Below are 14,316 nucleotides of genomic sequence, written 5' to 3'. Positions count from 1 at the left end.
AAAAAAAATAACTAAAAAACTTCTTTTCCATTGTACATTTGGTTGTGTTTTAATGATGTGCATAAATATTTGTTTTTAGTGTCGTCATTTAATTTATATTTGTAGCTTCAAAACAACTACAACTTCATACATTCACGACAGAAGTTGTGAAATTCGCATATGAAGTTTGACTAATTTTAAATATTTTATCTGAAATGTAATCATGAAAAGATCAAAAATTTTGTCTTGTCAAGACCAATTTTGCCAAACTTGAATTAAGATTATATTCATGATAAAGCTATAAATATATAATAATTTGCTAAAACCAATTTGAAATAATTATAATTGAAGTATATAAAGAAAAATTTAACGAACTTAAATCATGTGTGTGCCTAAAGTACCATAAGTGTTGTCATTTTTGACAACTAAAGCATTTAGTTCTGATTTTGACCTATCAAAATCATATGACTATGAACGCACATGTTTGATCTTTCCAAGCATGTCCTTTTAATGTTTAATGCAATTTATTTTTTTTACGTTGTCGGTGAATTATTGAAAATAATTTTTTTATTCTATGAAGATAAAAGTAATGTAGGTATACATTCTATTCTTTTTAAATTTTATTTGTGAAATTATATTGAATTTATTATTATTGTTTTTTTTTTTTGATAGAAAAGGAGGGATCAGAGATAATATTGTTATTGTTGTTGTAATTTGACAGCTAACTTTTTTGAATCACTTTAGTTATGTGTAATTGAACTTTGAACTGCAGACATTTGTGTTTGGTATTCAACTGAATTTTTTTTGTTTGCTGTGAATAAAAATTTGTTCATCAACCTTAAACAATCCAACACACAATTCAACGTCCAAATCTACTTTAGATGAGCTCAAATTTGAAACATAAGTTCCCGAACATTAATTTATCGAAACAACAACATATCTAACAAATTCATTCTGCAACAATGATAATTGTCAGTGTTTTCAAGTCTTTTTCCAACACCTCCCACTTGATTTAAAATTCACTTTTAATTATTTGAAATTTCAGACTCACTTTTTCAAAGCATTATACTTTAGTTGCTATAAGTTTTATTAAAAAAAATACTATCATACATTAACTAAGTAAAAGAGGAGTTTATCTGAAGCTACATAAATACCAAATACCAATTATATATCTTTTTTAAAAAAAAAAATAGATACAAATTAAATGGGGCGATTAAATAAGATGCCCCGTGAAATTTTCACGTTGCTTTTTGACCTATCGAGTGGAACGAACCCACTCAATCTAGCCCATAATCGGCCCAAGCCCACACTTCTGGGCTGGTGGGTCAAACTGGTTCTCTGATGGGCTCGGATCCATCCATCTCCTCTGCAGCCCATAACTCAAGAACAAGTTACCTATATGCTCGGTCGGTAAAAATAATTACAATTTGCTAATTAAATATAAAAAAAATAATATATATATATATTTATTGATATTATTTGACTGGACGATTATTTAAATTTATTTTTCAAAAAAAAAAAAAGAATCATTATAGTTTTCATACTAATTTAGAGAATTTTAGTAGCTCATCTTCTCGTGAGGATTTGAATGTCCACCTTGGAATTTCCTCTCCATTTTTACATTATTGGTGAGCTGTGTATATAATATGAATATGAAAATAAATTAATAAAGATAAACGAAATGATCAATATGAAAAGAAGTCATTGCCACTTTTCGTTTTTTCAATTATTCTATATTGTTAATTTGTTATAGATGACCAGCTCAATTAATAGATTTTTTTATTTATTTTCTTAATGCATGGCTAATAATTAAATAACTATATTTAAAATAATTAATAAATGCCCAACTGTTTTACATGTTCAAATAAAATAAAGCTACTTATCAAATTGATGACTCAACCTTGGTCATGGGAGCTTTACTTGGGGTTTAATATTATTAGTGACATTCTTTCATAAAAAAAAAAATAATTTCTATATCATTAAAAAAAATATGTGACACAATAAATTAAGGCCTATATTTTCTTGAAATAACAGTAGTTTAAAAAGATTATCAAATATAACCATAGCTTAGTTTTATAGCAGATATATGCCGATACACTTATCACCCATTCCAAAATAATTAGATAGAAATATTGCATATGTGTAGATACTTATTAAACGCGCACATAATAATTTCACTATTGTTATGCGTGTGGGTTCAAGACTTGGAAACAGCCTCTGACAGAAATGCAGGGTAAGGCTGCGTACAATAGACCGTTGTGATCGAGCCGTTTCCCGGACCCTACGCATAGCGAGAGCTTTAGTGTACCGAACTGTCCTTTGTTATGCGTATGAATATAGTGTATATTGCTATAGAAATATGTATATGTATGAATATACTTATTATATATACAAAATACAATGTATTTTGCTATATTTTGATGGTACACTTCATAATTTTAGATTGTATCTTTTAAATTTGAAATTTTTTCTTTTGTATTTTTTAATGACCAACAATTATTAGCAAAATCTCATTATTTTTTCAGAACACAAATAGTCCAAATTACACGTTGCACGTTGCTTCCACGTTTTCTTCTATTTGTAATCAATCACATAAAATCACTTTATTATGATGATTAGAAAGTAGAAACTTCCTATATGTACGTATTTTAATTATTAATTTCTGTCGTGTTTTTTTCTTTTCTTTCTTTTGAACTTTTTGTTAATTTTGGCTCTTTTTTAAACTCGTGTACTCCTTCTGGTGAATTGACCGTACCCCAAACCGACACAGGTGAACAAATAGAGTATATTAGGGCGCTTGAGAGAACCATGTCAAAGGAACTCGGCAAAATGACCCCGTAACTTCGGGAGAAGGGGTGCTCTCCTATCTTTTGAACTTGACAAAAATGATTTTATTTATTTTAAGGCGGTTTTTAGTTTTTATTTTTAAAAACAATGTTTTTTAATTTAAATCTCTAGAGCAAAAATGGCAATAACATCAACCATCAAAGGAAGTGATGCAGTAAATGAGACTGTTGTTTTTTTAATTAGAGATTTCAAATTCGAATTATAAATATAAAAAAATCTTTAATAGAAAGCACGTCCGATCGAATGAAACCTTATGTAGCACAAATTCGAATTAATCACCTAACACAAATACTGGACATCAAATAAAAAACTAAGGAAAAAAAAGACAACAACATCGATTTCTCCACTAACAAAATAATAATCATTTTCAAAATAATATTGTACATCGTGGAAGCTACTTGTCTCCATTTCCTTTGTCATCAGACAATTTTATAAATTAAAACCCCCACCACTTAAATAAATGAGAAAATGACAAATTTGGTCCTTTATGTTTAAGAGTAGATTTAAAGTGGCTCCTCAAATATACATTAAGTTTGTTAAAAAAAAATTATAGCACTTTTAGTCTTTATTAATTATTTTATAGAATTTTAGTCTTTAGATTTAATGGAAACTATGGGGGGGAATTACTGGGAAATCACATTTGTAGGCATAATTATTGTAGTTTCTACAATTTTTTTACTTAACTCTGTGGTACTTAACTCTATAGTCTAGCTATTTAAGGTGTAATTTATATTATTTTCGTATATCAATTTGATGTTTAGTGCAGTTATTTGTGTTGCATTTTTTTTTTAAAATGTGATAAAGATCTTTTGATGTTTGACTGAGTATTTTTTTTTTTAGACGTGCTGAGATTTTTTGATATTTGACTAATCTTTTTTTCTTTTCTATCCATTTTCGTTATCCATTTAGGAAGTTATGAAACAAACGGATTATCCTTGTTTGTTATTTGTAGTACTAATAGTCGTAGTTTTACTCTAGCTAGTAGTTTTTTGTCCGTTGAGTTTGGTTATTCTCTGCAGTTTGTTTGCACTTTGATTATTATATTATCTTATTATGATTGTTATTCAGGTTGATTTGTTAAGTTGTTCATAATATTTTCATTGCTTGTTCATTTCCATTATTTTTTTCTCTATATCGATTTGGACTTTTTTTTTTCCTCTGGTGAGTTAAGGATCTGTCAGAAACAACCTCTCTATAACCTCCAAAATAAGGGTAAGATCTAAATAATTTTTATCTTTTTCAAACTTCACTTCAGTCATTATTAACAAACATAAATTGTTAAACATTGACAGGGACTAAAAATATTAACCTTTTATAATCTTAAAAGGCAAATATTGCTTGGTGTATATTTTAAAGAACTTATCCCTAGATCCATAAACACATACATAATTTCTTAGCTAATCAACTCTCTATCTTCTCCCCCCCCCCCCCCCCCCAAAAAAAAAAACAAAAAAACTTTAGAGCAAAAAAAGAAACTTTATTTAGTGATGAAGAATAAAGTGAGTTTTTTTATTTGTACTTCGATTATTGTATTATCTTGTTATAATTACTGTTCAAAATGTTTTAATCTGATTGTCTATAGTATTTTGTTATTACTTCTTAATTTTCGTTATTTCTTTCTCTATATTACTTTGGACTATTCTATCTCGACTCCTTAATGAGCTGAGGATCTATTGAAAATTACTTTTCTTACTCAAAAGTAGTGAATAAAATCTGTTGCATATATTTTACCATTTCAAATTTCATTTAATAAGATTACACTAAATTTATATCAGTTTCTATCATTTTAACAAACATAAATAGTCAAATATTTGACTGGAACTAAAAATGTTAAATTTTTTATAATCCTAAAATGCAAATATTGCTGTATATTTTTAAAATACTATTTTGAACCCACCATTAAACATAAAGGACCATTTTTGTAATTTTCTACCAAATAAATCCCTAGATCCATAAAGACACATATAATTTCTTGGTTAATTCAACTCCCCATCTTATAAACCCCTCTTTTACAAAACTTCATAGAGAGAAAAAAGAAAAAAAAGATGAGAAATATTTCATTTAGTGATGAAGAACAAAGTGATTTATTGCCAAAAACAGTCACTTTATGGTGGAGAACACCACAAGATTTTGATGAAAATGGTCATCTTAAAGTGGACATTTCTGATCTATCAAAACTCACACCAAGACTTAAAGTCCTTAGAGAAATGGAGAGATTGTCTTTTATTTCATCTGAAGGACTTGAAGATCTTAGACACAAACTTATTACTTACAGGTAAGTTTTCTATTATTATTCGTTTTGGAATCCAATTAATTCCATTCAGTTAGTGTTTGATATTAGTTTTCCAGAATTAGAACTCGAGACATCTGTTTAACCATATAGAAATAACGCTCACCGATAACTTTTAAACTCTATAATTGAAAAATAGTCACTGTCATGTCATTTCAAAGGTGAAACTCTATAAGAACGTTCTCGAGTTTCACCTGTGAAATTTAAAAATTTATGATATTGACTATTTGAATTAAAAAAGGTAGCTATTTGTAAATTTTAGGGATTAAATATCTATGTTTATAATTTGCTCTAGGTAAGCTGAGCCAAACAGAGCTAATTATTTTTTTTGGCTTATTTTAAGAACAAAATGGTTTAAGTCGGTTAAGTCAAACACTCAAAAAAAGAAAAGTTGAAAACAGTTTATAAGTCAATCCAAATAAGAGTTAGATTTCTCAGATAGTTATTATACGGCTACTAAAATTTCAAATGAAATTGAATATTACAGGGCAGGGGATTTTTGGTTACCAATAGGGGGAATAAAGAAGGAAGATATGGAAATAGCAGCAGTGATCACAATTGTACTAGTTGGATTATCTGCTTCTGGAAAAAGTTCACTTGTTAATTACATGTATAGTGTTCTTGGTAGATCTGGTCTCATCCCATTTGCTCAAACATCAAGTATGTTAACTTATTATTGTCTTTTCTATTACCATATTTGTTAGTTACGAATTTACGTGAATTCAGTAATTTTTGCTTAAGATATGAAATATATATTAGAAAGGGAAAGAAGAGCCAAATAGGTCTAACCAAAATAAGTCAAATTTACCTACCATTATGTTTCTCTATCAATAATGCGTCGCTGTTATATAACGGTTGTTCCCAAACAAGGGAAAATGGGTCAATTTTGCCTATTTTGAATAGTTCAAGGTAACTAAAATAACACATTAGTTTTGTTAGCATCAATTTACATTGGGTGGGTAGGTGGGGTGGGGGTGGGGGTTACGACATTTAAACACAATGTGAAAATGTCCCACTAATTTGCTGTCAAGGAGGGTAGAGGTATTGGCTTTTTTAATAAATGTATACAGCATAGGTTGTGCTGTGAAAAATTTATGAATCCCACCACAAGAGCAACTTGCTTTGGAGGGACCAATGAGTAATGTCTCGAGTTCGAGTCCTAAAAATGAAAGAAACTCGTGTATAAAACATTTCTTTCTTTAATTTAGTAGGCTCTATGAAGTATGAATCCAAATTACTTGATCTAGCTAAGTGAGTTTCAGATACCAAATGATTTTAGGTTCAATAATCTCAATTATCATGGATGGTCACTTCAAGTAATTTGATCTCTTATATAATACAATTTAGCTAAACTCATATGTATGTGTATTTCAAAAAGTTATAAAACAAGATTGGTACATAATAATGTAGTGGCGGTATTCTATTATATGTTGACTTAAAATTTTGAATCTGTTTCTGATTATCGACCCTTTGACACTTATTTGAATCTTGTTATATAGGTGGGAACTCACACTATACAACTATGTTCTTGGAAGAACACAATGTGTTAAGATCAATGAGAAGTGGATTTTGTGTGTATGATACAAGGGGATTAGATACTAATGATATGATCGAGGAATTAGATGAAGTTTCTACATGGATGACACGTGGTGTTCGACATAATCAACCTTGTTTTAGACATGGTGATTATAATAATAATAAGGTTAATAATGGTGGAGGAACAAATACAAGGTACACTAAGAGGAAAGTTGATTGTGCAATAATTGTGGCTGATTTATCAGAGATTAACAAAGCTTTTAGCTCTGGAGATTTGAAACATGTAGTGGCCTTGAAGAGCCTTTTCAACAATCCTTCTATAAGGAAATCAAGTAAGTTTGTTTTTCAAACTTAATTCAGCCCTCTTGTCTTGAGTAGTTAAGTAGTAATTCTTTGCCTAAAACGTATGTTGGTTGGACTTTTCAAAAATGTTGTTGGGTGCATGTCGAAATTTTTAAAAATACTACATTTTGGAGGATTAGATAGAGGTCCGCGGCAACAATCTTTGACCCGTTTGAGCAACATAGCCTAAAAACGTTGTCGGATTCTCCAAAACTCTGCTTAAAACCTATGTTGTTCGAACTCTTCAAAAATGTTGTTGAGTGCATGCCAGAATCTTTAAAAAAAAATACAGTTTTGGAGAGCCCGAGTTAGAATCACAACTTTAAAATATTATGTTTCAGAATAAACAAATATTATCTAATTGCTTTATGTTTGGTTTTTTTTCTCCAACAGACGAAAATCCGTTGCTGATACTGACACATGGTGACACGATTAGCGCGGAGGAGAGGATCAATAGCCGGCTGAAAATATGCGAATTTTTAGGGGTCCCGGAGACAACAGGGGCCTACGATGTAGCGTGTTTGACTGAGCAGGGAATATTACCAGAAGAATCAGATCCAGTTACAGCATTTGCCTTAACTGAAGCTGTGTATAGATCACTAATGCAATCTGATAGAAATCATCAGCCAAAGAAGAAACTGAAGGATTGGATTGTGCTATTTGTGACATGGATCTTGTGTTGCATTGGTGCCTTCTTTGCAATTCTTGCAAATTTCTTCTCAAAATTTAGTCAAAATCACAACAACAAACTTAAGTATTAGAAGTATACTGCACGGTAAGTTTGCTTACAATAGACTCTTATAGTCCGACGATCTTTTCCTAGACGTCAGGCTGCCTTTTTGTTCAGTGTCAGAGCTACATGTATCGAAAGGAGTTCAATTACATGTATCGAAAGGAGTTCAATTACATGTATCGAAAGGAGTTCAATTACATGTATCGAAAGGAGTTCAATTACATGTATCGAAAGGAGTTCAATTACATGTATCGAAAGGAGTTCAATTAAGCACCCTTTCTCCTTACGTTGTGTGCAATAGGGGTCGGTTTGAAATTGTTTTAGGTTGCATGTTCAAATTTCAAATGTGACATTTTTGCATTTTTTTTATTTCGGCCCTTAGAATTTTTGACTCCGCCACCCTATTTTTTTGTTGTTATTTTTTGGGGCTTGTTGATATGTTGTATTTAGGTGTGTTGGTTGAATTTAATTTCTAGCTAACCAAAAGCTGGGATAAGATTTCTATGAATGGTTTTAAGTAGCTCAACGTGGTAGGGCCATTGTGTTAATATTATTATAATATATAGTGCTAAATTGTTTATTTTTCTTTACTTGTAGAGTTTGTGTGGAATATTTTTATCATAACAAGAAGTTGAAATGTGAGACTTCCCATTTTTGTTTCTTTTAGATACTTCTCGTAATTTTATTTGTTTATTATATTAAAAATAAATATTTATTTTTTATTTTTCTGATTTGGAGAAAAAATTAAGAAATAATTTATTATTTTATTCTTAATATTAAATACTATTAATTTTTTTACATTTAGATTACTCAATAATTAGGAGAAATGCAGAAAAAATACTATTTTATTTATTATTTTTTACAAAAATTGTCAAATCAAACATGGATGAAGGGAGTATCATTAAATACATGGAGGAATAAGTCACGTTAATTACTCCTTAAGGTTAATTGGCCACTTTCTTGCCCTTTTTTTTAAAAAAAAATATGGATTATCGTGAAGTTTTCAAAGTCATTGTCATGCAATTTCGATTTTCACAAATGAAACTCCATTACAATTTTTTTGAATTAAACGTGTGAAATTTAAAACTTCATGAAAATAATTTTAATTTCGATAATTTTGGTTGTAAACTCGTCATTTGTGAATTTTACCCATGTTAAGGTGTGTTTGATTCTGATTTATAGAATGTTTTAGCTTAACATGGTACATTAAGAATTAAAATAGATTTAGTTTTAGGATTTCTCTTGATGCGAATATTTTTATGCATACTTCTTCTGGTTGATTCATATCGTCTTCTAATATGATGCACATTAACTAACAATTTGCTTGCAAAACATCACGTCATAAACACATTGAGAGCGGTCTTTTTGTGTTGATGAGTAGACTTTCACCATGGAGAAATATAACTCGATTGAAAAATCATATTTTAAAAAATTACTGATCAATTAACTCGATCATTCTTATTGGCCTATGCACAACCTTTGGTGGCATAAATTACTTCTTACTTGTAGGATATGTGTATAGTATTATTATTTTTTCCCTCCTTTAAAGGTTAGTAACAAATTGAATTGTTAAGTAATTTCCTCTTTTGTTTTTATTGATATCATCACGTGAATAAAAAGATACATATAATAATTAGGTGTTGTTTTTTCTTTTTCTTGTCGTTTCTTTCGAAATAATATTTCTTAGTTTTAATTTCTACCATTATTGTTTGTTTGTCCCATAGTGGAATACTTCCCAAACACATTTTGTGACATTTGATTCCATTCTTACTAACAATTGAATCTAGATTCTCAAATAACGATATCGACGGATATTATTATACCGATTATGAAAATAATTATAAGAATAGGAGGGAATTCGATACCAATTGGAGTTTGGTTTTAAGTTATGCACTTTTCGTCATTATCAATAGGAGAACATGCAATTGCTTAACGTTATATACCAAATACAAACAAGTTCAATACACATTATTATATTCGATAAAAAGAATAATGAAAATTTGGAAGATGAAATTTTTCTTCTTCTTGACATTATTAAATGCCCCCTATTTTTCAAACATTATTCATTTGCTTTAATTTCAACGATTATATTAAAAAGATTTCATTTTTTTCATGGTCTAAAACACTATGTGCAATTATTTAATTATAAGTGATTGTGTCTTACAGATTAATTTAGGATTTAAAGTTTATGTATCTTTATAATATTCAAGTAAATATTCATAATAATAATTGATTTCAGAGTTAAATTTTTATAAATATTTTGTGAATTTTTTAATATATACCAAGGTCTAAACAAAACAGCTAAGTCACACATAAACAAATCCATGATTTAAATTCTATTGATTTAACCTTTAAGTCTTTTAGTATTGGCCTAGTAAAATTTTAAAATCGTGAATTCATGCCTATTATCGGTGGCAATTTTAATAAATTTGTACACATACATTTATACCCCACATAGGAAATATAGAATTCAAATGAATCCACACTATGGAGTCATGTGAACCTGTAGCTTACGTGATGGATCCAGTTCTCAGTCCTTTCACACAGTGGCGGAGCCATCTTGTAGTTAGGAAATTTATCTGAACCTTTTTCGATAGAAAATTATACTATTTATATATGATTAAAATAATTCTTTATGTATATACAGTAGATGTCGATCGCTCTTCAACTAATTCGTGTGTCTACTTCTTCAAATTTTGAACCCTCTTAATCAAAATCCTGGCTCCGCCACTGCAGTCTCACGTACTCTTTCTATTTCATTTTGTTTGTCATGTTTATTGATTTAATATGAAGTTTACAAGAGTAATTTTTTTTTTGAATCTTGTAGTCTTGAATTAAAGATAAATATGTAGATCTTGTGACATTAAACATGATATGTGAAAAGCTAAAATTTAAAAGTTGTCAAAAATTGAAAGAAACATTCAAAACTAATTTTTAACACAACTACTTCTCAATAACAGACAAACAAATTGAAAGAAAAAAAATATTAAACTTATGTATTATATTGATTTGTATTTGCATAATATTTACATGATATTAAGTTAAATAGAGTAACATGTACTAATATTTATAATTGTGTCATAAATTACTGTTATCATTCCAATATACCAATGTAATCTCATATATGATATCTAAAGAGGATAGTATCTACATATCCTTATTCCTATCTTACGAAAAGATTGTTTCCGATATACCTCGATTCAAATAACGTGAAAATCCTAATTTTTTAAAATAAAGCGGCATAAATGAAATTGTCTCAAATCTCAATTCCCAAATTTTAATAGCGCCATTTTCAGTTTTTTTTTGGCGGGAAAAAAAGGTTGTCAGAAAAGGACAATTTCGTCTTTTCACAGTCGCGCGCAACTAGGGTTTTTCGTATACTCCTTTATAAACCAAAGATTCCAGTTTTTGTCCGCCCGAAATCGCTCACTTCACTCTTCTCTTATCTATCTATACTTTAGCTCGAATTTCTTCTTTGATTCTTTGCGTAAAATCACTTTCTGAGTTGTGGGTGTTTGATTGTTTTTCTTTTTATTCGATCGAGGTGAAAAATCAAGTGAAGTTTAGGTTGTTTTGGGTCTTTTTAGCGGTTTTCTTATTGTGTAATTGCTGGTGGAGTTTACTCATTGTGATCATTTAGTTGGGATTCTTCTGAAAAAGTGAGCAAAAATGGTGGATCTAAGTGATAAAGTAAGTGATCACTAGTTACCATTTTCATATTAGATCTAAATCAAGTGTGATTTAGCTTAATTTGAGTCGTTTTTTTACTTGATCAAGGACTAAAATCATGTGTGGTTTTTGCTTGTTTTGGGTCTTTTTTAGCTTGTTTCCTGTAATGGGTATTGTGTAATTGCTGGTGAGGTTTACTCAGTTGAGATTCTTGTGAGTTTATAGTAGAGTTGTAGGGGGGTTGACTGATGTTCTATTTGAATCGATTGAGCTCAAAAACCAAGTGTGATTCAGCTTGTTTTTGAGTCTTTTTGACGGTTTCTTTTGTGGGTCTTGTGTAAATTGCCGGTGGAGTTTACACATTGTGATCATTCAGTTGAAGTTCTTCTGAAAAAGGTGATAAAAATGGTGGATCTTAGTGATAAAATAAATGATCACTAGCTACCCTTTTCTTATTAGATCTAAATCAAGTGCGATCAGTTTGTTTTGGGTCATTTTAGCTGTTTTGTTAAATGGGTCTTGCGTAATTGTTGGTAGAGTTTGCTCATTGTGATCATTCAGTCGAGATTCATCTTTGTCAGGGTTTAGTTGTTGATCTTTTTTCTTGATCTCAAAATCAAGTGTGATTGAGTTTGTCTTCGGGTCTTTTTAGCGGGTTTCTTTTGTGGGTCTTGTATAATTGCTGGTGGAGTTTACACATTGTAATTATTCAGTAAAAGGTGATAAAAAAGGTGGATCTAAGTGATAAAGTGATCACTATCTGCCCTATTCTTGTTAGGTCAAAATCAAGTGTGATTTTGCTATATTTTGAGTCTTTTTTACTTAATCAAGGGCAAAATCAAGTGTGACTCTGCTTAATTTGAGTCTTTTTACTTGATCAAGGGCAAAATCAAGTGTGGTTGAGCTTTTTACTTGATCAAGGGCAAAATCAAGTCTTTTAGCTTGTTTCCTTAAATGAGTATTGTGTAATTGCTGGTGAAGTTTACTCATTGTGATTATTCAGTCGAGATTCTTCTGGGTTTATAGCAGAGTTGTAAGGGTTAAATTTTAGTCTTTTTACTTGACCAATAACGAAAATCAAGTATGATTCAGCTTGTTTTGGGGTCATTTTAGTTGTTTCCTTTAGTGGGTCTTGTGTAACTACTGGTGGAGTTAACTCATTGTAATCATTCAGTTGAGGTTCTTCCGATTAGGTGATCGATCCAAAATGGTGGATCTAAGCGATAAAGCAAGTGATCTCACTAGGTAATCTCTTCTTATTAGGTCAAAATCTAGTGTGATTCTGCTTAATTTGTGTCTTTTTTAACTTGGGCAAGGGCAAAATCAAGCGTGATTGAGCTTGTTTTGGGTCTTTTTAGCTTGTTTCCTTAAATGGGTATTGTGTAATTGCTGGTGAGATTTACTCATAGTAGTCCTTCAGTTGGGATCTTCAGATTAGGTGATCCAAGTGTGATTCTGCTTAATTTGAGTCGTTTTTTCTTGATCAAGGTCAAAATCAAGTGTATTGTTCAGCTTATTTTTGGGTCATTTTTAGCTGTTTCCTTTAATGAATATCGTGTAACTGCAGGGGAAATTTACTCATTGTAGTCATTCAGTTGGTGATTTGAATTGTTTCTTATGTTGCAGCAGGGTTTAGGATCTGAAGAAATGAGTAGTGAAACAAATTCACTGGAAACTAGCCAAAGTAATGTCAAGACTTGTGCTGATTGTGGTACCACAAAAACACCTCTTTGGAGAGGTGGACCTGCTGGTCCTAAGGTTAGTTCTATCATCTTATTTATCATTTCAAGTTGAACATTGATCTAATTTTTATAAAGGAAGAATAAACCATGTTATAGAACTACAAGTTAGTATAAGTTATGCAAATACCTGTGAGATAGTGGATTGGTATAAGAAAGAGAAAGATTGTTGGCATATTTTACAAGTCTCCTTAGAAACTGTGACACTTGAACATGCAAAAGCGAACCCAAATTTAAACTTTATTGGTTTAATATTTGGTTTCTGATTGTAGAACTGTTCTGTTTGGTAATTATTAGTTTATATCTGCTATTTGTTGCAATTTGAGTGTAAATTTACACAAATTTTTGCTTCATATAAAAAAATATTGGGTTTAGATGATCACGAAATCAGTGCTGCTATGTTGCATCCGCCTTTTAAACATGTCATGGTGTTTCTTGGTTGTAATTACTTGTTATTAGAAGTAAAATATGGTTTTTTGATACTCAAATTTGAGTTTATGATTTTTTGATACTCAAATTTGATGATTATGATCCACTGTGAATGCAGTCACTATGCAATGCTTGTGGGATCAAAAGTAGGAAAAAGAGAAGAGCCTTTCTTGGGTTGAACAACGAAGACAAGAAATTGAAGAAATCAGTGGCACTTGGACATAAAAGCATTGGACTACAGCACCATTTGAACCAAAGTTGTAGCAGCAGCAGCAACAGTGAAGATAGTAGAAACAGTAATTTTGTAAAGAACATTGTTTCTTCTTCATTGAAAAAGAAATTATTACCTTTTGGTTTAGAAGTAGTTATGCAGAGGCCAAGATCAAGATCAAGATCTACTCAGAAGGGGAAGCTGGGAGAAGTAGAGCAAGCAGCAGTCTTGTTGATGGCTCTTTCTTGTGGCTCTTTTTACACTCAGGGAAGAATGAAAATGGAAAAGGAAGGAAAGAATGAGAAATGTTGTACTCTGGGCAGTAAAAGTAGTACTTTGTGGGTTGGTTGAATGAGTAGGTATTCGTTTCAGTTCGGAGAGGTCTAGCTTGATTTGAGAAGTGTTAATTCAGTTTGGAAGACTATGAGTAGTAGGTAGAATTATCAGAATGAGAGCTTAATCAAGTTGAGAGCTCTATGTTTTCATTTCATTAATTTTATACTACTATTTTAGTTCATTGATGAAGTTATTTTCTAATGTT

At 30.4% G+C, this 14,316-nt stretch overlaps 2 protein-coding genes across 5 annotated transcripts; both read left to right on the top strand.

Moving 5' to 3' along the window:
* The first annotated feature begins 4,811 nt into the window (after window positions 1–4,811).
* Window positions 4,812–8,307, top strand: LOC129881010 (uncharacterized). Its single transcript, XM_055955313.1, has 4 exons — window positions 4,812–5,101; window positions 5,604–5,776; window positions 6,616–6,984; window positions 7,388–8,307. Exons 1-4 carry the CDS (start codon window positions 4,872–4,874, stop codon window positions 7,753–7,755), a joined length of 1,140 nt encoding a protein of 379 aa, XP_055811288.1. The 5' UTR covers window positions 4,812–4,871; the 3' UTR covers window positions 7,756–8,307.
* Window positions 8,308–11,147: 2,840 nt separating this feature from the next.
* On the top strand, window positions 11,148–14,316 carry LOC129881009 (GATA transcription factor 15-like). 4 transcript variants are annotated; one of them, XM_055955309.1, is made up of 3 exons: window positions 11,148–11,417; window positions 13,026–13,154; window positions 13,683–14,316. In XM_055955309.1, the coding sequence occupies exons 1-3, from the start codon at window positions 11,397–11,399 to the stop codon at window positions 14,124–14,126; spliced, it is 594 nt and encodes a 197-aa protein (XP_055811284.1). In that variant the 5' UTR covers window positions 11,148–11,396; the 3' UTR covers window positions 14,127–14,316. The 4 variants fall into 4 exon arrangements, with proteins under 4 accessions (XP_055811284.1, XP_055811283.1, XP_055811287.1 ...); XM_055955308.1 differs by having other exon boundaries at window positions 13,023–13,154; XM_055955312.1 differs by lacking the exon at window positions 11,148–11,417 and adding an exon at window positions 11,438–12,145.

The sequence above is a fragment of the Solanum dulcamara genome, chromosome 2, assembly GCF_947179165.1.
Source record: "Solanum dulcamara chromosome 2, daSolDulc1.2, whole genome shotgun sequence".
Taxonomy (NCBI): domain Eukaryota; kingdom Viridiplantae; phylum Streptophyta; class Magnoliopsida; order Solanales; family Solanaceae; genus Solanum; species Solanum dulcamara.
The sequence above is the reverse complement of the archived record's forward strand: the minus strand, read 5'-3'. Positions and strand labels throughout refer to the sequence as shown.